This window comes from Miniopterus natalensis, chromosome 9 (assembly GCF_054644295.1).
Source record: "Miniopterus natalensis isolate mMinNat1 chromosome 9, mMinNat1.hap1, whole genome shotgun sequence".
In the NCBI taxonomy this organism is placed as follows: Eukaryota; Metazoa; Chordata; class Mammalia; order Chiroptera; family Miniopteridae; genus Miniopterus; species Miniopterus natalensis.
Window position 1 is genome coordinate 878,834 of NC_142089.1, and position 19,978 is coordinate 898,811.

At 61.8% G+C, this 19,978-nt stretch overlaps 1 protein-coding gene across 1 annotated transcript in view; it reads left to right on the forward strand.

Moving 5' to 3' along the window:
- Nucleotides 1-14,395, forward strand: part of SKI (SKI proto-oncogene) — a 56,732-nt gene extending 42,337 nt beyond the window's left edge. The window contains exons 2-7 of the mRNA XM_087820067.1: nt 8,154-8,276; nt 8,389-8,504; nt 9,126-9,388; nt 9,482-9,783; nt 10,996-11,226; nt 11,429-14,395. Of these exons, the coding sequence (XP_087676193.1) occupies nt 8,154-8,276; nt 8,389-8,504; nt 9,126-9,388; nt 9,482-9,783; nt 10,996-11,226; nt 11,429-11,617 (1,224 nt within the window). The 3' untranslated portion in view covers nt 11,618-14,395. The remainder of the gene's footprint in view (nt 1-8,153; nt 8,277-8,388; nt 8,505-9,125; nt 9,389-9,481; nt 9,784-10,995; nt 11,227-11,428) is intronic.
- Nucleotides 14,396-19,978: the final 5,583 nt, after the last annotated feature.

Below are 19,978 nucleotides of genomic sequence, written 5' to 3' on the forward strand. Positions count from 1 at the left end.
GGGCGGATTTCAGGCCAAAAGCAGTTTCTTTGCACCCTTAGCTCTGTGAGAGGCCCTGTCCGGCCCCTGGGTGGGGGCGGAGCCGACAGCTTCCCGAGGTCCTCCCTCGTCAGGCCACACCCGGTTCATACGGCCTGCCCCGCACCTCACACTGACTTCCAGGGGCCATCACTTCCGACAGATGACACACGGGGTGTTGTTACCTGTGGCACGTGCTGCACGTGTTGCACACGCGTGCACACGCATGGACACACACAGAGGTCTTTGTGTGTCTGAGCGTGGCAGGTGTCTCTGTGAGTCAGGGATGTGGCCTTTGTCCTGGGCACGGGGTCAGGTGATAGGAGGGGTGGGAGGCCCCCTGTGGGTTTGAAGAGAGCATTGGAGGGCATCCCCTGGTCCCCGCCCCACGCAGGGGTGCATCACCTTGGAGGAAGTGGGTTTGGGGCAGCCCCGAGTGTGAGCCTTTCAGAGGGTCACTCGGCGACTGCCGTCCACACGGAGGTGTGGAGATGGCGGGGAGGGTGGTGTGGGAGGAGCCGGGCACTTCCTGTAGCAGATGTGTGGGGGTGAGGGAAGGAGGCCAAGGACGCGCAGGATCTGGGGTTGGGACACAGGTGACTGCTCCGTGTTTCTGCTGCTCCCAGCAGTTAGGGCGAGTGTCCCAGCCTGTGGGTCAGGGTCCCAGGCCAGAGGGGTCCCAGGCAGAGCTGCCGTCATCTGCTGGGAACTTCCTTGTCAGACAGAGGCCTGGCCAGGCACACAGGCCTGGTGGTTCTGGGGCTTGGGCTCCGTGTGTCCGTGGCTTGTTAAGGGGAGTCATCCTTCCTGGGGGCTTTGGTGGGTTAGGGCTGCAGGGAGCAGTTGTGTCAGGTGAGTCCCCGCCCGGCTGAGAAACCTCTTGCTCAGGCCAGTTCTCTGCCAGCCAGCCAGCCTTCCAGGAACTTGACCACAGTCTCCGGTGCTGCGGCCCCTTTTCCTCTTTCTGCAGCTCTGTCTCAGTGTGGGTGGAGAGGTGTTTTTTCGGGTGAGCCACCCTTGCCTTGCTCCCCTCGCTGGCCAGGGCTCTCAGGAAAGACCTTTTGCTCACCAGCTCCCAAAACAAACACTGGATTTTCAAAACAGCTTTATTGTTGGAGTCCTGGGTCTGTTTTAAAGTCCTTGTAACAGTTACCTTCCAGTGACTGAAAGGAAAAGATTCTAACTGCCCCCCCCCCCATCCATGTGGTTCTCTGGTTCTAAAAGTGAGGGTTTGTGTGGTTGGGGAGGCCCTGGGATCAGGAGGGACGGTGGCATGAGGGGTGCAAAGACCTCTCAGGGTCGGGATGGATGTCTACTGTCCTCATGGGAACCCATTCCCGGTCTTGGCTCCTGTGATCTCACCCGTGGCCACGCCCCTGAGCAGGTGAGCCTCCCGCCTCCGGAGGCTGCTGGGCTCTGTCTGCCCCCCACCTGCCCCAGGACTCTGCGGGGTGGGGGTAGCTCCCAGATGTAGGCGCCCCCTCCACATTCGAGGCTTCCTTTGTGTTCAGACAGATGGGGGCTGGTGGGCAGTCTCCAGCATGCCCTGACCACCCCGGACTCCAGAAGCTGCAGCCCAGGCATCCCCCTGCATGGAGCCTGGGGAGGGACAGTGCTGAGTGGCCATGAGGGTCAGGTGGTTTCCTCAGAAAGTGGGAAGTGGCAGGAGAGGCAAACTTATATTGAAAAGTCAAAGTGACTCTAAAATTGCTGTTTCCACTTTGTTTTGGAGTTTGGGTTTGTGCTGCCTCGGCACCGCAGTAATCAGAAAATAGGTTAATTTCAGCTAAGCATAGTATGAAACGTGAATTATCACGTGGAAAATACTAATAGTGCTCATAAAAATAGCTCCGAGTTTCTAGATCAGGGAGATCTTTAGGAGGGGTCCACGGCGCAGATCCTGGGCTGGTGGGGTGTGGAATTCTGGGCACGAGAGTGAGGCTTCACCTGCAGGGGACGCTTGGTCTGGGTCAGCATCCCCACCACCACTCTTTAGAGGAGGCCCCAGGGGTGTGGCCATCTGCACGGTGCTGCCCAGACCCTCTGCCCACATGCCCTCCACACTGGCCTCCGTGATGGCTTCTCCTGGATGGGGTGCGAACTGGGTGATCCCCTCCTGGCGGGCGGGGTCTTTGGCCCGAGGTGGTCACTGCGGGCTTCCCCAGACTGATAGGACAGGTGTTGATTCCCCTTTATCTCGGCCCCTGGGACTTGGGTGTCTCCTCCCGAGCTCAGCTCCGCATCAGCGTGATGCCATGTCACCTCTCTGATGGTCAGAGTGTGTGTGAGGGGTTCTGGGTCTCTCCACGAAGGAAGGGGCTGAGAGGTGGCACAGCGGGTGCCCCTCCCGCTCAGGGCTGAAGGCTTCGTGGCTGGGCCCACGTGACAGCGATGCTCACCCGAAGAAAATCGAGAGGGCCTGACAGTGTCTGCTGGACATTTCCATGAATAGTTCTGTTTTCACCTGTGCTGTTGGCTGTTTTTCTCTGACCACACACTGAATGACGGGACAATGACAGGCCCTCTGTGCTCGGTCATAGAGACCCTCCTCCCAGCACTGCTGCTGGCCTGGCCTTGGGCTCTCCCTGCTGGGCGGCCGTCATGTACACACACCTGCCCTCGCGCACCTGTCCTTGCTCTGGGGGGTGAAACCCACTTGGCTCTGTCCCCGGGCTGGGCAGTCTCAGGAGGCTGATGTGAAAAGTCCCTCCTCCAGGAATCTGGGGGGCTTGAGCTCTTGCTGGACCTTCCTTCTCAGTCCACAGTGGCTTTCTGACTGGAAACCGCTTCACCATCCAGTCCCACGTTGAATCTGCCCACTGGGAAAAAAGCTGCCTCTGAATTGGAAAATAGATATGTGTGTTAAGATTCATCTGACGCCCGTAACGTTGAAAATGCTCCAGCCTGGCTGGGTGGCTCAGTTGGTTGGAGTGTCCTCATGTACGTCAGAAGGTTGCAGGTTCAGTTCCCAGTTGGGGTGCATGCAGGAGGCAGCCAGTCTATGTTTCTCTCTCATATCAATGTTTCTCTCTTCTCCCTTCCTCTCGCTGAAGTCAATTTTTTAAAAAGGGGGAAAAATGCATTTTACTTGGGTGCATTTTGCCAGTTTGTAAGAATGTTCCATCACCTGCTGGCTCTGAGGCCTGGGTGTGAGCTGCAGGCTGGTTCCAACTGCTGAGGTGTCCCTGGTCTGGGGTGCAGACTGGTTCTCACTGCTGTGGGGTTCCTAGGTCTGGGGTACAGACTGGTTCTCTCTGCTCGGGGTGCGGGTGAGTTCTCACTGCTGGGGGTGTCCCTGGGTCTGGAGGTGGGGCTGCTGTCTCTTGAGTGGTTCATAAAAATGCTGATGGGACCACAGGTGATGCCAGTCACATTTTCAAAATGCTCTGCCCCTGGGGGTAGCTTCAGGTTCCAGGGCTGGGAGGTGTGCGGCCAGGTCACTGAGAGGGAACCTGGATGGTCAGGCACTGAGGGTGGGGGACAGAGTGAGGAGCGGCAGAGCATAGATGCTCGTCCAGTTATTTGAGATGTCTTGGGTCTAGTGAAGGGGCCCAGCACGGTTCCCCTTGGCCCGTGGTTGTGTGTGATGGTCTCGTGCCATCTGCCCACCTGCGAATTGGTGCCAGGTGTGAGAGCCAACTGGGCTGGGCCTTCTCCTGAGCTCCCCTCACAGGACCCTGGCCCGGGCCATGTTGTCTACCGGGGTGGACTCGGCTCCATTGTCAGCCCTAACCAACATAGGGTGCCTATCCCTCGCCTGGCAGGAAGCAGCCTCCAGGAGCTGGGAGCCACCTGTACTCCTGGTGGCTCAGGCCCCCGCCCGCCAGCCCACCTCCTGACTCAGTGGAGCAGGTTGGGGTGTGTACCCGGCCCAGCCTCACCCTCCATACACTCCTTGCTGCCACAGCTTAGTCCAGGATGGGCTGTGTGTCCTGAGCGCTGTGGGATCCATCCCCTGGTCATGAGGACCAGGACGCTCCCTGCCCTCTGACCAGGGCGTCCTTTCCCTGGTGGTCTGTGTGGGAGCCTGATCTCTGGGGTGAAGCCATGTGGTGCCTCGGTGCTGGTGTTGGAGAACCTGTAGGTTGTGGCTCAAAGATGTGTGTGGGTCGTGGCCTGGAGGCCATGGTGCCCCAGGGCTGGTTTGCTTGTGGCATTTCTCCTCGTGGCGGCTTCTCTGGCCTTTGCTGAGCTGACAGTGAGTTGGGAAACCACTGACCTCGGCGGTTTGGTTTTCAACCAACAATTCATTTCACTTTTTTAAAATAGGTTTTTTTATAAGAGCTTTATTGAGATAATTTGCATAAAATTCACCCTTTCCAGTCTCGGCAACTGTCACCATTGCTTAATTTTAGAACGTTTTCTTTCATCCGTCCAAATAAACACCCGGTACCTGGTAGCTCTCACTCCCCAGCACCAAGCACCCACTTCCTGTCTGGATGTGCCTGTTCTGGGCCTTCCACATGAATGGACTCACCCACCATGGCCTCTGTGCCGGCTTCTCCCTGAGCAGTGTTCTCGGGGTTCCTCCGGTTGTAGGGAGTGTCTGTGCCTCACTCCTGACTCGGCCAAGTGACACATGTGGACAGACCACTGCTGGTGGACATCGGGCAGTTCCCACGTGTGGTCTGTTGTGAACAATGCTGCCACGAGCACTCACGTGCAGGTGTTTGTGTGGATGTTTGCTTTCCACAGTTGGGAGTTCGTGCCAGGAGTGGTTGTCAGATCATGTGGGGAGTCTTTGTTTCACTTGGGGGACCCGCACACTATCACAAAGTGGCATGTCCCCTTCCTCCAGCAATGTGGGTGGAGTCTAACCCTCCACATCGTCACCAGACTCCCACTGTCTCCCGGTGAGCGAGCGAGGCTCCCCGCTGTGCTCTTCAGTTCAGCTCTGGGGGAACCGTAGTTCCCCGTGCGAGTGTCAGAAGTGACAGAGACCTTCCCCGAGTGCTGCATCTAAGTCCTCCGAGGGTTCCGGTTCCTGTGGATATGCACTGAGCAGCGGGATCACCGGGCCATGTGGTCACCAGTGTTCCCACAGCAGCTGCATGTGCCACATTCCCGCCAACAGTGAGCAGGCTCCCGGTGTCCCCGTGCTCTCCAGCGCTTGCTGTTTCCTGTGGGCTTGGCCGTTGCCCTCCTTGTAGGAGGTTTGACTTTCGTTTCCTTGGTGACCTGTGATGCTGCTTGTTGGCCACATGTGTGATTTGTTTGAAGAAATGTCTGTCTGAGTCCTTGCCCTTTTTTCAGGTGTTTCCGTGTGTGCTGAGTTGCTGTTCCTTTGGTGTTCTGGTCACAGACCTCTTGTCAGATAGTCTAATCTGCAGTTACTTTCTCCCTTTCCGTGGGGTGGGTTGTCTCTCTCTTTCATGATGGTGTCCTTTGCAGTGTAGAAGTTTCTGGCTTTGATGACCCCCCTCAGTTCTTTTTTATCTTCTGTTCCTTGTGCTTCAGTATCAGCTAAGCAATTTGTTTCCTCGGGGGTGGGGAGGCATCTTAGCCCCTTCAGCAGAAACCTTCACACCTCACCTGACTCCAGACACTTGGGCTTCTCTGGCTTCTGTCGTAGAGAAGCTGCACAGAACCACCTGGGAAGGTGAGGCTCGGGGTGTCTCCTTTTAAGGATCCACCTTTCAGCCATGTAGGAACTGAGGTGATAGTAGTGGAGGTGCTGTCAGTGAGGGTCTGTTCAGAGCGGCCCTCAGGATGTCAGCGCAGGCAGGTTCTCAGGGCTGTGGGTGATCCTGCTGCTTCTGCCACGCTGGCCTCCAGGGTTGTGCCCTGTGGGAGTGATGTTGCTGCTTCCTGTGCAGAACAGGGCTCAGTCTCCCCATGTCTCACTCAGTACTCCCAGAAACCCGTCCACTGCAGCCAGGACGGCTGGGATGCTCTCCCCAGCCAGCTCCCAGCACAGCCTGCCCGTGAATTGGATGGGGAACTCTGTCCCCATTGTCTGACTTTGTGCCCACAATGCTGTGTAGATGCCTTGCAGGTGCTCTCAGTCACACTTGAGACTGGCTCCTTTCCACAGCCTGCTCCCCTTCTGTGGGTTGAGACCTGGTGGGAGGGGGTGATAGAAAGGATGCTGGGGGTGATGGAGAGGGTGGTAGAGGGGGGAGGGGATGCTGGAGCAGGAACAGGAGGGGTGATGGAGGGATGCAGGGCAGGTGGGCTCCACAGCATAGCACGTGCATTTGGGTACACCCATCTCTATGTGAGCTTCCCATGGGCGGTCCCTGCTTGCTTGGGGAAGTACGTGCTTGCACCCTTGAGGTTGGGGTCCCTCTCTCTCCGGGTGGCAGAGTGGGGGCCCAAGCCCATCTTCCTCCAGCACCGACACCTCCTCCCTATGTGGCCTGTTATCCGGACTCGGCCAGCGCTCGCAGCCGCACCTAACCACCAGCTGCAGCCCCCGGTGGGGGAGGGCCCAGGCGCCCCTGGGTGATGGGTTCAAGTGCTCTGTGTCTGCACACTGGCCTGGACAGGAAGCTGCCTTCACCCTGAAGGTGCACCCCGCACACCCAGCTGAGCGTAGGGGGCTGGGCTGACGAGTGCCACGAGGTGTCTGACACCTTCAGCAGTCTCCCTGAGGTTTCTCGGAATTGGTGCCTGTGGCTTTACTCTTGGTGAGAACCTGACTTGTTTCCTTCCTGTGTCCTATCTGCTCAGACAGGAAGCCCCACCCATGCCACGGAACACCACCCCCCCGCTGTCTGTGCTCAGGTGGGAGGTGTCTGCACAGTGCAGGCAGAGATCTCCCGCCAGCTGGCACCCTCGCTGGAGTTCATCTCCCCTAAAAGGCAACGCTGAGTGGGTCTTTCCTGAATGATTGTCTTTGTGTCTGCGCAGACTGTCCAGGGGTGTCTGTGGTTTACCTCCGAGACATCTCCCAGGAGCTGGATTCGCACCTGACTCAGCTGCCCTGTGCCGCCCTGGACTGACCTCCTGGCCCCAGGTGTCCAGGGTCATTGTCTCCCCTGGGGCTGCAGGACTGCCTGCTTTCCTGGAGTGAAATTTGGGAATGAGGCTTCCTGGCCCTCCCCCCTCCACTTGTCCCCTGAGCTGAGAGGGGCTGCAGGACTCATGGCTGTCCTGGGTGTGGTGCGGGCCATTCGCGCACACACACATGCACACACATGCTGGCTCACTCGGTCGGGCTGGACGGGACCTTCCCCTGGAGCCCTCGGTCCAGGGCCCCCTGTCTGGGGTCCAGCCTGTCCCATGTCTCCTGTTTCCCAGTGACAACCGTGGTGAGCAGTGCCAACTGACCACTTGCCTCCCCCCACCCCCCAGGGGAGTCCCTGCCCTCTCAGGGCCAGTTTGGTGATACAATACTTCCTCCAAGTGCCCCAGGAGGTGGGAGGAGCCCCACATCTGCCCTCTCCTCCTGAGGTCAGACTGGGAGAGTGACTGGGCATTGTCCCAGCAGCTCCTCTCCCTAGGTGAGTGGTTGTGTGCTGGCCCATGGTGTGGACCCAGGCACAGCTGCCCTGGCGCCCACATCGCCTCTTGGACATGGCCAGGCCCCTTGTACATTGGGGAGGCACTCTACATTTTCCAAAGACAGTTGTGTTTTCCTGAAAGAGACCCTGGACCCCCAGCATCATAGAGCTCAGCTTACCTGTACACGGTGTCCTCTGTGTTGAGAAGTTTCCTTGGAGGCCTTGTTGCTGTGGCCTTTTACCTGCACCCTCCCACCTTGTATCATCCTCGGGCCCAGAAGCAGTCTTTGAAGTCAGTTCTAGTTGGTGAAGTGCAAACTCTCGGGGAGCCGTGTGACACCCCTGGAAAGCTTTGGGTGCCTGACAGAGGGCCCCATGCTCAGCCAGGGAGCCTGTGCCTGGGGCCTTCCCAGACAGGCCCCTAGGCACAGGGAGGCAGGGGCTGTTCCGAGTTGCTGCGCATGCTCAGTGCTGTGGTGAGTCCCGCTGAGGTCCTCTGCCATTGTGGGGTGAGGTTGTGGCTCCTGGCCCCACACATGGTTCATCAGTGCCCAGGTGATCCCACACACAGGTCAGGGTCTGCCGCGCTGGGCCAGCCTCATGCACAGCTGGGTCTGCTGGTTGGGGGACCCCTACCCAGGGCATGGATGTCACGAGAGGTGCCAATGGGAACATTTGTATCGCTCACAGGTCTCCTCTGAGCCCCCTGTCTCCATAAGAAAAACAGATGATGCTCCCTCCCAGCACCCCACATCTTCTGAGAAGGACAAGCAGTCCGGCTGGCTGCGGACCCTTGCCAGCTCCTCCAGCAAGGTTCTGCTCAGGCGGGCGGGGTGGGGTGGGGGCAGAGCCAGGGGCGGGGCCTGGCAGACAAGGGGTGGGGCGGCTTGAGCTCAGCCTCTGACTCTGCCCCTGTCCCCCTCAGAACCTGGGCTGTGTTCACCCGCGCCAGCGCCTCTCCGCCTTCCGACCCTGGTCCCCTGCGGTTTCTACGAGTGACAAAGAGCTCTCCCCACACCTCCCAGCCCTGATTCGAGACAGGTAAGGGCTCACTCTGCTCGGTCAGCAGTCACCGCAGGCCTGGGCATAGTTGGACTCTGCAGCCTGGGTGTCAGGGGTGATCAGCTCCCTACTGAGCTGACCCGCCAGTGTTTTCAGACAAATGGAATTGAAGCGACCTCAGGTGGCCTGAGTGCCTGGGCAGACAGTGAAGCACCGGGGTGTGTTCCCACCCGCGTGTGGTCTGCATGCATAGACTATTACACACGCTCCCTCATCCCAGCTGCCTGCCACCGAGCCTCCGTGGGCTGTAGCTGTGGGAACCAACTGCCTCACGTTTTAATTGTCCTGGGTATCTGTGCCCGTGGCCTATGGGTGATTTCTAGGCTTCACACCCCAACTCCAACTGCCTGGCCATTGCAAGTATTGGTCGTTTTGATGGGCCTCAGGGTGAGCTCATCTAGAACTTTCTGTGGTGTCAGGAGTGGCTGTGGCCCATCCATGACATGGCGGCCAGGATGTGTTTCAGCCTCTGGGGCCCCTGGCTAGTGTCTCCCTCACAGCTTCCATGCTGAGTGCTCGCAGGCGGGCAGCTGGGGTGGGGGTGCATAGAGTGGGGCCTGGCTGGCACCTGCAGCCCTGAATGCCCATCTGCCCCTGCAGCTTTTATTCCTACAAGAGCTTTGAGACCGGCGTGGCCCCCAACGTGGCCCTGGCCCCCCCGGCCCAGCAGAAGGTCGTGAGCAGCCCACCATGTGCCACCATTGTCTCCCGGGCCCCCGAGCCCCTCACCACCTGCATCCAGCCGAGGAAGCGGAAGCTGCCGGTGGACATGCCTGGGGCCACAGAGCCCCCGGCACCAGCAGTCGCCCCAGAGGAGGACAAGGACTCAGAGGCCGAGGTGGAGGTGGAGAGCAGAGAGGAGTGTACGTGAGCCTGGCCCTGCTGTTCCCCCAACCAGCCCTTCGGGGGGGCTGGGCGTGAGCTCCCCTGTAACCTGCGCCCGTTTGTTTCCACAGTCACCTCCTCCCTGTCCTCGCTGTCCTCGCCATCCTTTACCTCATCCAGCTCCGCCAAGGACCTGAGCTCCCCCGGTGTGCACGCCCCACCCGCCCCACCCACAGCCCCAGACTCCGCAGCCCCTGCTGACGCCCCAAGTGGGGGGCTGGAGGCGGAGCTGGAGCACCTGCGTCAAGCCCTGGAGGGCGGCTTGGACACCAAGGAGGCCAAAGAGAAGTTCCTGCACGAGGTGGTGAAGATGCGTGTGAAGCAGGAGGAGAAGCTAAGCGCCGCCCTGCAGGCCAAGCGCAGCCTCCACCAGGTGAGCTGCGGGTGGCGCCGGCTGTGCCTCAGGCGGTGGAGGCTGTGCCGTGGTCAGTGAGGAGCCCAGGGCACTGCAGGTGTGACTCCACTGCCCAGCTCAGCTGTTGTCATCAGGAAGTGGCTCTGAGGGTTGCTTTAAAGCTCTGTGTTCTGAAGGTGGTGCCACCAGGCCTCCGGCAGTAGGCATGCTGGCACCATGCAGGGTCTCCACCGGCCTGCCTTAGGAAGGAGAGGGGACAGCACATGCACAGATGCTCACACTGCCTCTGCTCCCCCCGCACCGGGTTCTAGATGAGTCTGCAGAAGGGATTGGTTGCTTTCTGATAAAGATAGGGCTGGAGGCTGGAAGCGGTCTGGGCCCCACCTGTGCGTGAGTCACCCCTAGCAGGGCAGATGGGGACCCCCCTGTGGGTCCTTGAGCTCGGCCAGTACTTCCAGCTCGCCTTCTCAGGCTCTGTTGTTTCTTTTGGGAGCTGGGCAGTCTGAAAGCTCCCAGCGCCTGGGGGAGGGCAGGGCCTTCCCAGCAGCTTGGGTGAATTCTCACCTCTGCTGGCGTCTGGCAGCTCGAGGACAGCTTCACACGTGGGCTGCTAGCACAACACAACCCTGTGGTCTCGAGAGCCCCAGGATCTCAAACAAATGTCCTCTCTAAGCACCTCCCCTTAAGTGTATTTCAGGCATTAGGCTCCAGAGGCTCCCCCTCCCGGGCCGCGGTTCTGGCTGGAGGTGTGACTTCCCACATGCATATTTATAAGAGTGTTTGCGGGGCTGAGTCACTGATAACCCGCTGGAGCAGGCTCAGGAAGGGGGTTGTCTCCATCTGGCTCCCTGCCACCTGCCGCTGGAGCTGGGTGAACCCCTGGCTGCAAGGAAGTCCCAGGGGGTGGGGCACAGAGGGACCTCGGGGGAGAGGGCTCGAGGCAGGTTCAGAATTCGGCAACCCGCCCTTTCAGACCCCAGGCCGAGTGGGTGCGGCGAGAGCAGAGCCCTGTGCGTGGAATGGAGGGGGAGCTCGGCCTGGGGCCTTGTGGGGCCGGGTCAGGGCGCCGGAAGACGGGGGGCGCGGAGGCAGCGAGGTCCTGGTGCGGGGCACTGCTGGGGGGCACGGGCGCTGCAGAGCCTCCAGGCGGTGGGTGTGTGGCTGGACGCGCCCGGGACGGCCGGGGCGGGGGCGGAGCCCGGGGCCCTGACGCTGCGCCCGCCGCCCCAGGAGCTGGAGTTCCTGCGCGTGGCCAAGAAGGAGAAGCTGCGGGAGGCCACGGAGGCGAAGCGCAACCTGCGGAAGGAGATCGAGCGCCTCCGCGCCGAGAACGAGAAGAAGATGAAAGAAGCCAACGAGGCCCGGCTGCGCCTGAAGCGGGAGCTGGAGCAGGCCCGGCAGGTGCGCGTGTGCGACAAGGGCTGCGAGGCCGGCCGCCTGCGCGCCAAGTACTCGGCCCAGGTACGCGGGCGGGGGTGGGCGGAGGCCCCGGCGCGTCCCGCTCGGCTCCCCTCCGGTCAGCCCGGGCGGCGGGCGGGCAGCTGCTGCTCTGCGCCCCTGACGCCCGGGGCCCGGGGCGCTGCTCTGGACCCGCCCCCCCAGAGGCTCCCTGGGACGGGGCTCAGGGCTCGGGGCGGGGCGGCTGACGCCGGGTCCGTTTCAGATCGAGGACCTGCAGGTGAAACTGCAGCACGCGGAGGCCGATCGCGAGCAGCTGCGCGCCGACCTGCTGCGGGAGCGCGAGGCCCGCGAGCACCTGGAGAAGGTGGTGAAGGAGCTGCAGGAGCAGCTGTGGCCGCGGCCGCGCCCCGAGGCCGCGGGCGGCGAGAGCGCCGCCGAGCTGGAGCCCTAGCGGAGCCGCCGCGGTCCCGGGTCGGACGCTGCAGGGAACGGGCGGCGGTCACCCCGCCGGGGCTCCGCGCGGGGGGCTGCCCCCTCCCAGCCCAGATAGCACAACGTCTTACTGTGCCTACAACCAAGCGAGTGTTTGGAACCACATACTTTTGGAATCCACTGCAAAATTTTCTACTGGCCAAGTTCACGTGAGCAAGCTGGGCCCCCGCAGCCAGAGCCAAGGCCATCGGTGCGCGGGTGGCTGGGGCCGGCCTCTGCTCGCTGGGACGTTCTAACATTTACACTTTTGTTATAAGCTATTTAAAACCAATAAGACTTGATATTCAGAAAAAAATCAACACCTTTTTTAATGACTAAACTTTTGAAAGCCCCACCAACACACGACGCCATCTGAGGACCCGATAAGGGAGCTGGGGCGGCAACTGCCCCGCCCGCGAAGCCATCGCAGCTCGGTGCGCCCGCGCCGCGCGAGGACGGGAAGGGTTTTTCTCCAGAGTCTATTTTTTCAGCGACAAGGACCCAGGCCCCTGCGCTGCTCGGGCCGAGCGAGGAGCCGCCTGGGCTGACACTGCCGCCTTACCCCGCCCGCCCGGGCTCCCGGGCGCCGCCCAGGCCTCGCCTGCCGGGAGGCCACCCGAGACTCCGCGCCGCCGACTACAGCGCCCCCTGCGCAGCGGGTGGACATCGCTCCTTCGTCCTGGGACTGAGGCTGCAGCATCGGAACAAAACAGCATTATTTCACTTTTTCTCTTTCCTTTTGTTTGTTCATTTAAACGTATATTTAGAACCGCACTTTGTCGAAAATCTTCCCTTCTTTTTATTCCCCAGTTGACTGAGGTTTTTACTTTTCAAACGTCGAGACCGACTTCTAGAGCAGGCCACTTCCTAAGTGCTCGAGCGTTTAGAAACCCCTCTGGTGCTTGGTTGAACAAGGGAATCACAAGACAACGAAATGCAAAAACTGAACTTCGGGGGGTAGTTCTGTGCCTTCCAGCATCTTGTACAGCGAGTCCCGACGCGTCTTTTTACCCCCAGGTATCCGTCTTCAGTAGCGATCGAATCCGCCACTATCGAAATAAGTTCCTTGCATTTATTCCAAATAATCTCGTTTACTCTCAACTGTTTATGCAAATTGTATAAGGTTTTTTATGCCCAAGCTCGAAAACGATTTCCCAGTAGACAAGAGGCGCCACCCACCCGAAAATGATGGTATTTATTTACGTTCGGAAGATCTTACCGGAATTCTTCGCCTGACCCCGTCCTGACACCGCGGCAGCTGTGCGCGAGGCCGGAGCGGAGACGTGGGTGCCGACACCCTCTGCGGGGTTCGCCCTCGGTTTACTGGGGGCCCAGGTGCTGCTGGACCCCCTTCTGAAGTGCAATGCAAAGGGGACGCCATGTATACGCAGCGTGTGTGGGTTTTGTTTTCCCTTTTGCTTTGTTTTTTGCAGTTATTAACCCGTATGCATGGACTTCTAGCCGCGGCCACCACCCCTCCATGGGCATTATTACCGTGTCGTGTAAAGGGTCAGTTGTTAGGCAACTCTCAGAATGCCGTGTCAGCCTTGTTTTTCTAGAGTTGTGTTTTTTTTCAGTCACTTTTCAAGGGAAACTAAATGGTGTAGTTGGAGCAAAGCTTTACGTGTCGGTGTGCTTCTGTGCGGCCGTGCTGCTCAGCGGTGTGGCCGACCGAGGCCGCCCTGCGCTCGGGCTCTGGAGGGAAGTGACTTCTCCAGGTTGTGCACGAGGGTGCCGCCTGCCCTTGCCCTTTGCACTGTCCCCCCTGGTCCCCTGCACCTCTCTGCTGGCTTTGTCCCCGAATGTCGTCGGAAAGAGCTAGATGTGGGGTGGCATCCTGTCCCACCCAGGCCTGCAGAGCCAGGGGGCGGAAGGTGGGAGGCGAGGCAGTCGGGCGGGCTCCCCTTCACCAGCAGCTCGACTTTCCTGGGCAGCTCCCTAGGTGGGTCCGGCGGGCAGGGGTGTCCACCACCCCCACCCTCGGGTGCAGCTCCCCATGCAGGCCCAGACCCGCTCGGTGTCCTTCCAGAAGGAAAAAAGGGATCGGTCCTGTAGGCTGTTGACTCCCCGTGCGTGACACCCATTGTCCGACGCTTGCGTGTTTAGCTGAGTTGCTCGTGTCTGTGCTGGAAGAGACTCCACGAAGGGAAAACACAACAGCAATAACTCATCCACGGAGCAGCTAACTCACCCGATACTCCGCTTTCGTTCGGAACTGGCCGGGACAGACGCCGCCTGTAAATACTCCCGTTACACTCTGTATCATACGTGTACAGGGGGTTCCCAGAAGCCCTTTTCCTACCCGGTAGCTGTCTCGTTTAGTGGGTGGTTTTAACGGAACAGGCTCCTCTGCCGGGAGGGGCGGGGACACCCTTGCGGGTTTCCCGAGCAGCCCCTGCCCGAGCTCGCCCGCGCCGCCCGGGCGCTGGGTCCAGAGGAAGCTTGTTCTTAAAGTCAGGAGTCACACACGACATTTTTTTCGATTAAGGAAAAAAACACAGCTCTACCTTTGTATCCGCCAGGAGCGTCCGCACCGCCGTCCCTGTGCTCTCCCTCGCTGCTGCTAACGACAATATGACTTACTCTACGATTCGAAAACTATTTTTATGTAATTAATGTATGCGCTCTTGTTTATAAATGCCTGATTTAAAAAGAAAAAGAGAACGCTTGGCATATTTATCTATTCGCTCTGTACCTGCTCGTCCTTTGGCGCCCCTCCCCCAAACATGACCTTGTACAATAAAGGACTTTGAGAGGACACACGGCCGCCATGCTTGGGCCACCCCATAGCCCCTGCTCTCCCCCTCCCCGACTCCCCCTCTTCCCCTCCTTCCGCTCCCCCTTCCCTGGCTGCCATCCCTGCCGGAGCCCAGGGAGGGGAAGGGTCATCTTGTCTGCCGGTCAGATCCATCTGTCCCCCAGGTCACGCTGAGCTGCGGCCCCTGCTGGTACTAGGGTGTCAGCTGGAGGCCCTGCCAGGGAAGGCTGGGTGTGCACCCCTTCCTGGACCAGCCTCCGTGGGGTCTGTGAGGCCTGGTCCCCCAGAGCACCAGCCCATGTCTTTCATGGGGAAGGGAACAGGGTGTCAGAACCCTCGACCCCAGAGTGTTGCCCTGGGGGAGAAACAGAGGCCCGCTCCATGCCAGCCTGACTTCCCGGGAGGCTTCTCCAGACCTCGCAGACCCCCCTGTGCTGGGGCCTGGGCGCCAGACTTCCTTTGCCCGCCCACATCGGGCTCTCAGCCTGGCCCCAACTCCTCACTAGTTGTCCAGAGAACCAGGCGGTTGGGTGGGAGGACAGGCACAACCCAGCTTAAGACCACTCCCAGGTCCCTGTCCTGCAACCGTGGGGTGTCCCCCCAAACCTGGGCCCAGAAGTGCTGCTGCACACAGATACCCCCCACCAGTGGTCCCCAGGTGTAGGTGGCCTGGCCCAGGTGGCCTGAGAAGGCCCATGCCATGCTAGAGCTGGCCAGGACAGGCTGGGTGGAGGGTGGGAGGACAGTGGGACCCAGGAGAGAGCCCCCACTCACTTGGCTTCTGCTGCTTAGCCCCTACCAAGGCCCAGAACCCAGGACCCCAGCAGCTGAGATGGGCGGAAGACAGGCAGGCTAGGTGGACAGAGGCTGGGCCGCTACCCCCTTCTTGCTGTGCATGGGCCAGGAGCCCTGCCTGGGGCCCTGAGGTGTGGACAGCAAACCCACCTCAATGGGGCACAGCTGAGGCCTGGATACCCTCTGCTCCCAAGAGCATCCCCCCACCACAGCACCCTCCTCAACCCAGGAGTCACCTAGGCCTGGCTCCCTGCCCGGGCAGGGCTGGATACCTGGGCTCTGTCCTTTTTGTGGAGCAAGCACCAGAGGGAGGAGAGGGAGCCAACGCTTGGTGGCCAGACCCTGTGGTCCCTGTTACTGGGCCATGTGGTCCCTCCTGCCTGACCATGGCCTCTGCCTGGGTGTTGGGGCACACCCAGCACTGTCCACCAGGAGGGTCGCCCTCCCCGCTGTCTCCTGGGGTCTCCTGAGTGGGCAGCTGTCCACTGCAACCCATTGGGGTCCTGGGCCCCCTGCAGCCATGGGTGTGAGCCGAGGGGAGTTGTGGGCTGCAGGTGGGCAGCTCAGGCCTGAGCCCACCCAGAAGAGCAGCACGGCCACAGTGATCTCCAGGACTTGTCCAGGACTTATTGTCATCACTGGGCCTCGGTTCCCACCACTGGTGTCCTCACCCCAGGGCCTGCCAGGTGGGTGCCCAGAGCTGCCATGAGGCCCGGTCCGGGCTTTCTACCTGCTGAGGGCCTTTCCTCATCCTCCCCCAGAGCACCTGCCACCAGCACCCAGACCCTTGGGCCCTCCTGGCTCCCACCCTTCACCACTTGAGGTCCAGAGAATCGAAGGGCGGGCCACGGGGCAGGGAGGCGGAGGTGGGGAGGCTGGCCCTGCTGGAGGCCACGGGCAGGCAGTGTGTGGTGTCCATGTGGCCAGTCTGCAGGCCTTGCAGCTGGGCCGATGGCAGCTTCCCGGCTCTGGGCTCAGCTCTCTGAGCCCAGGCTGCCCCAGGCTTCACTTTGGGTATAAACTTACAGCATTAAAAAGACTCTGGCCAGTCCAACTGGTGTGGCTCAGTGGTTGAGCGTTGACCTATGGACCAGGAGGTCACGGTTCGATTCCTGGTCAGGGCACATGCCAGGATTTCGAGCTTGATCCCTAGTAGGAAGCGTGCAGGAGGCAGCCAATCAATGGCTCTCCCGTCATTGATGTTTCTCTCTCTCTCCCTCTCCCTTCCTCTCTTCGAGATAAATAAAACATTTTAAAAAAAGGCTCTGGCCTTCACCATCCCAGGGCAGACAGGATAGGGGTCTCCTGGCATGAGAACCCCCTTCCCAAAGCCATTCTGAGGGGGTCAGGGAGCCCCCTGTGGGTTTAGGGAGAGGTCAGCACAGGAGAAACCCCTCCCTGGTATTCCTGGCAGCCCCTTGCCTCCAGGACAGGGAAGAGGGAAAAGGCTTGGAGAAGGCAGAGCTGGCCCTCCCACCCCCGCTTCTGGGCCACGGCCTCTGCGGGGACCCACAGCCGTCCTGCAGCCTGGTCTCCATGTACCCGTGCTCTGGGGCTTACCTCCCCTTTCCCTGCTGATGCCACTTTCCTCCCACCCCCACCCCCAGCCTGGAAGTGAGTGAGCCCAGGGCAGAGGGGTTGTTCCTGGGAGCCTCTTGGGATCCCTAGTCTGTCCCTGTCCCCCACCCCAAGCTTTCACTTCTGCCTGTCACCAGCAGCCTGGCCCTTGTCCTCAGCTGTGCCTGCCTGTCTCCTCTTGGGTCTCCGCCCCTCCTCTAGTCTGTGGGCCCCAGGGCCATAGTCTGGCCCCGGGACCCCACCCAGCACCCTGTGGTCAGGGGGCTAACCGCAGGCCGAGAACTGGAACTCAAGCCCTTATCTGGGGCGGCGGATGCCAGGCGTGCCCTCCTGGAAAGAGGAAGCCGCCTGCCCACTCACAGCAACAGCTGCACAGCCCATCCCCGAGCCAGCCCTGTGTGGCCCTCAGCCTGCACCCCACCCACACCCCAGCCTGCCCTGCGCCCCCTCTCCTGCTCTTCTGCCTGTCTTGTCATGGTTACTCCTCTTGCTGGCCAAGAAGAGACAGGCCAGAGGCCCCAAGCACTGGCCTGAGTCTGATCAGGGTGGCTCATGAGTCCCGCGCCCCTCCCCAGGAAGGCCTCAGGGAGCTGTTGGCCCCAACCCTGGATGCACTAGGTGAACCTGGGTGACGACCACCTACAGAGAGGGAGGGGTCCATAGGGAAAGTGGGGGCTGGTCCACTCCTCTGGCCTGTACCTCAGGACAGTCTGTGCCCTCAGGTAGGGCTGGGACCCTGCTGTCAGCCCAGCGGGATGTGAAACCGGGGCCTTGGGTGGGATCCCAGACCCTCCCCACCGAAGCCACTATGCTCTGGGGCAGCAGCCCTGCACCCTCCTGTCTGCCCCACCCATTGCCAGGCCCTGGAAGGGGTGGGGACAGAACTTTTGGGGCCTGGATGCCCGCCAGCCCCTGCCCCCCATGTATTGATGACGTGCGCCCTGCAGGCCCCATGCACACAGCCATCTGTGCCCAGGCCTGTGCCAGGGGCTGGGGGCTGCGTGGGCTGAGGCTCCCAGCCCTGGAGCAGGTGGCCCCACTGCAGGGGGGTGAGTGGGCAGGTGGAGCCAGCCTGGCTTGTCTTTGGAGCGTCCTGTGCTGGGCAGGTGTCCGGTTGGGCTGGGGTGGGGCGTTCCCGCTCTGTGCCCGGCCTGGCAGCTCTTTTGGGCAGGAAGCTTGGCCCAAGCTTTCTCCCAGGTCCCTCCTGCTGCCACGGAGGTCTGTTCCAGAAACCTCCGGGGACAGGGCACCTTGTGAAGGAGGCAGCTTGAGGTCGGGGCTCAGGTTCCCGTCCCCATGAGGCCCCCCTCAGAGGACACGTGTCCAGGGCCACCTGAGTCCAGGCCCGGGCAGGGTTGAGAAAGAGGGGAGGGCAGGAGAGGTGGCCCTGGTGCCCAGCAACGTCCCCTCGGCACTGAACTGCAGCCCCAGGGACAGGCTGGGGAGGCGGGGCTGGGTCCAGGTCCCATGTCCACCTGGAGGGCTGAGGGGTGGCCCTGCATCCGCATGCTGGTTGGCTGGCACACAGACCTGCAAGGGTGGGTATATCCACCCATCCCCTGCCTCTGCCCTCCCCTGTTCCCCTAACCCCCTGGCCAGGCTCCTTGGGCAGACGGTGCCAGGCCTCCAGGCTCCATTCTCCAATTGGTGGGGTTCCCAGGTCCACAGCGGGGGTGGGAGTGGGGGTAGGGGTGGGGCAAGCAGTCATCGGAAGACTCCCAGAAGGAAGGCTGCATTTCATACTCTCCAAAGCCAAACCTCCCGGGTTCTGGCCAGGCGGTGAGGGAGTGGCTGGGTGACCCTCGCTGGGCCTGGCAGAGGGGTCTGGGAGGGCTAGGTCATGCCCTGTTTCTGTGTCACAGCCCTAGTATGTGTCCATGATGCTCCCTCCACAGGGCACCCAGCCAGAGTGGCTCCAGTGGGATCAGCAGGGCAGATGTGAGGGTGGCAGACATGGGGGCAGGAGCTGAGAGAAGTCACAGATGCCCTCCCTGCCCAGGGAGTGGATGCAGGGCCTGGGGGCTGGACAAGAGGAAGGGGCTGGGCGACAGGACCAAGGAGGGGGACCCAGGTCCTCAGGAGGGCTGGCAGGACCGGAGGAGCCCAGGAACGGGAGGGGCACCTCGTCTTCGCCCGGGGTCTCCTGGCCTCGGGAGGCCAGCGCCTGCTGAGGCGTGTACATGCTCGTGTGTGCACATGTATGTGTGTGCAAGGACACACCTGGACTGCAGGGCTGGGGACTCGGAGGAGGGAGACCAGGATCTGCAGTAATAGCTCCTGCTGCCCAGGGTTCAGGGCTCCTGTTGGACTCACTGAGCTGGCACTGATGGGGAGGCGCCCCCAGGGCTGGGCTGGTACCAGGGTGGGCAGCAGAGCCTGGGCAGCCCAGCGGGTCAAGCAGGACCCACCAAGGCAGACAGTCCTCTCCCTCTCCACTGTGGCACTGGGGCTGCAGGGGCGAGGCAGGGGGTGAGTTCCCATGGGGCCCAAACCCGCACCCTGTCCTGCCCGCGCGGGGCCCTTGACCCGGTGGACGCCCGGCCCACACCCCGACTTCCTGTTTCTCAGTAAAAAGTCCCAGAGAAGGCTCCTGCCCAGGCGGGGGGGCGGCGGGGGGCTGCGGGGGGTGTTGCGTCAGAGGCCTGGGGACCCCAGGAGGGCGGCAGGGGGTGTGCCCGCGGGTGTCCCCCCATCTGCTGTCCCTCCACACCCGCTTCTCTGGGCAGGAGGGCAGTGGCTTGGACAGGCTGAGAGGCGGGGGGCAGCTGGTCGGGGTCCAGTCTTCCCCGCCCCACGTGGTGCCCCCCGCAGGCGCCGGGGCGGGAGAGGCCCCACCCCCTGCACCCCCAGGTAGGCGGAAGGCCCGCGAGGGGCCCCCTCGCCCCCACCCCCGGGCAGGGGCAGGGGCAGGGGCAGGGGCAGGGGCAGGGGCAGGGGCAGGGGCAGGGGCAGGGGCAGGGCGGGGGCAGGGCAGGGGCAGGGCGGGGGCAGAGCATCTCCCGGGAGTCGCGACGCGGGTTCCAAAACTCCCCCGATTCCCGTCCTTCTGGCCGGAAGCCGGGCGGCCCGAGGGGCTCCGCGCAGCACCCCGCGGCCCCCGCCCCCCCCCGCGGCCCCCGCCCCCCCCGCGGCCCCCGCCCCCTCCCCGCGGCAGCGCCGCCCGCAGACGGGCCCGGGCCCGGGAGGGGCGCCCCGGGACCCGCCTGGCCG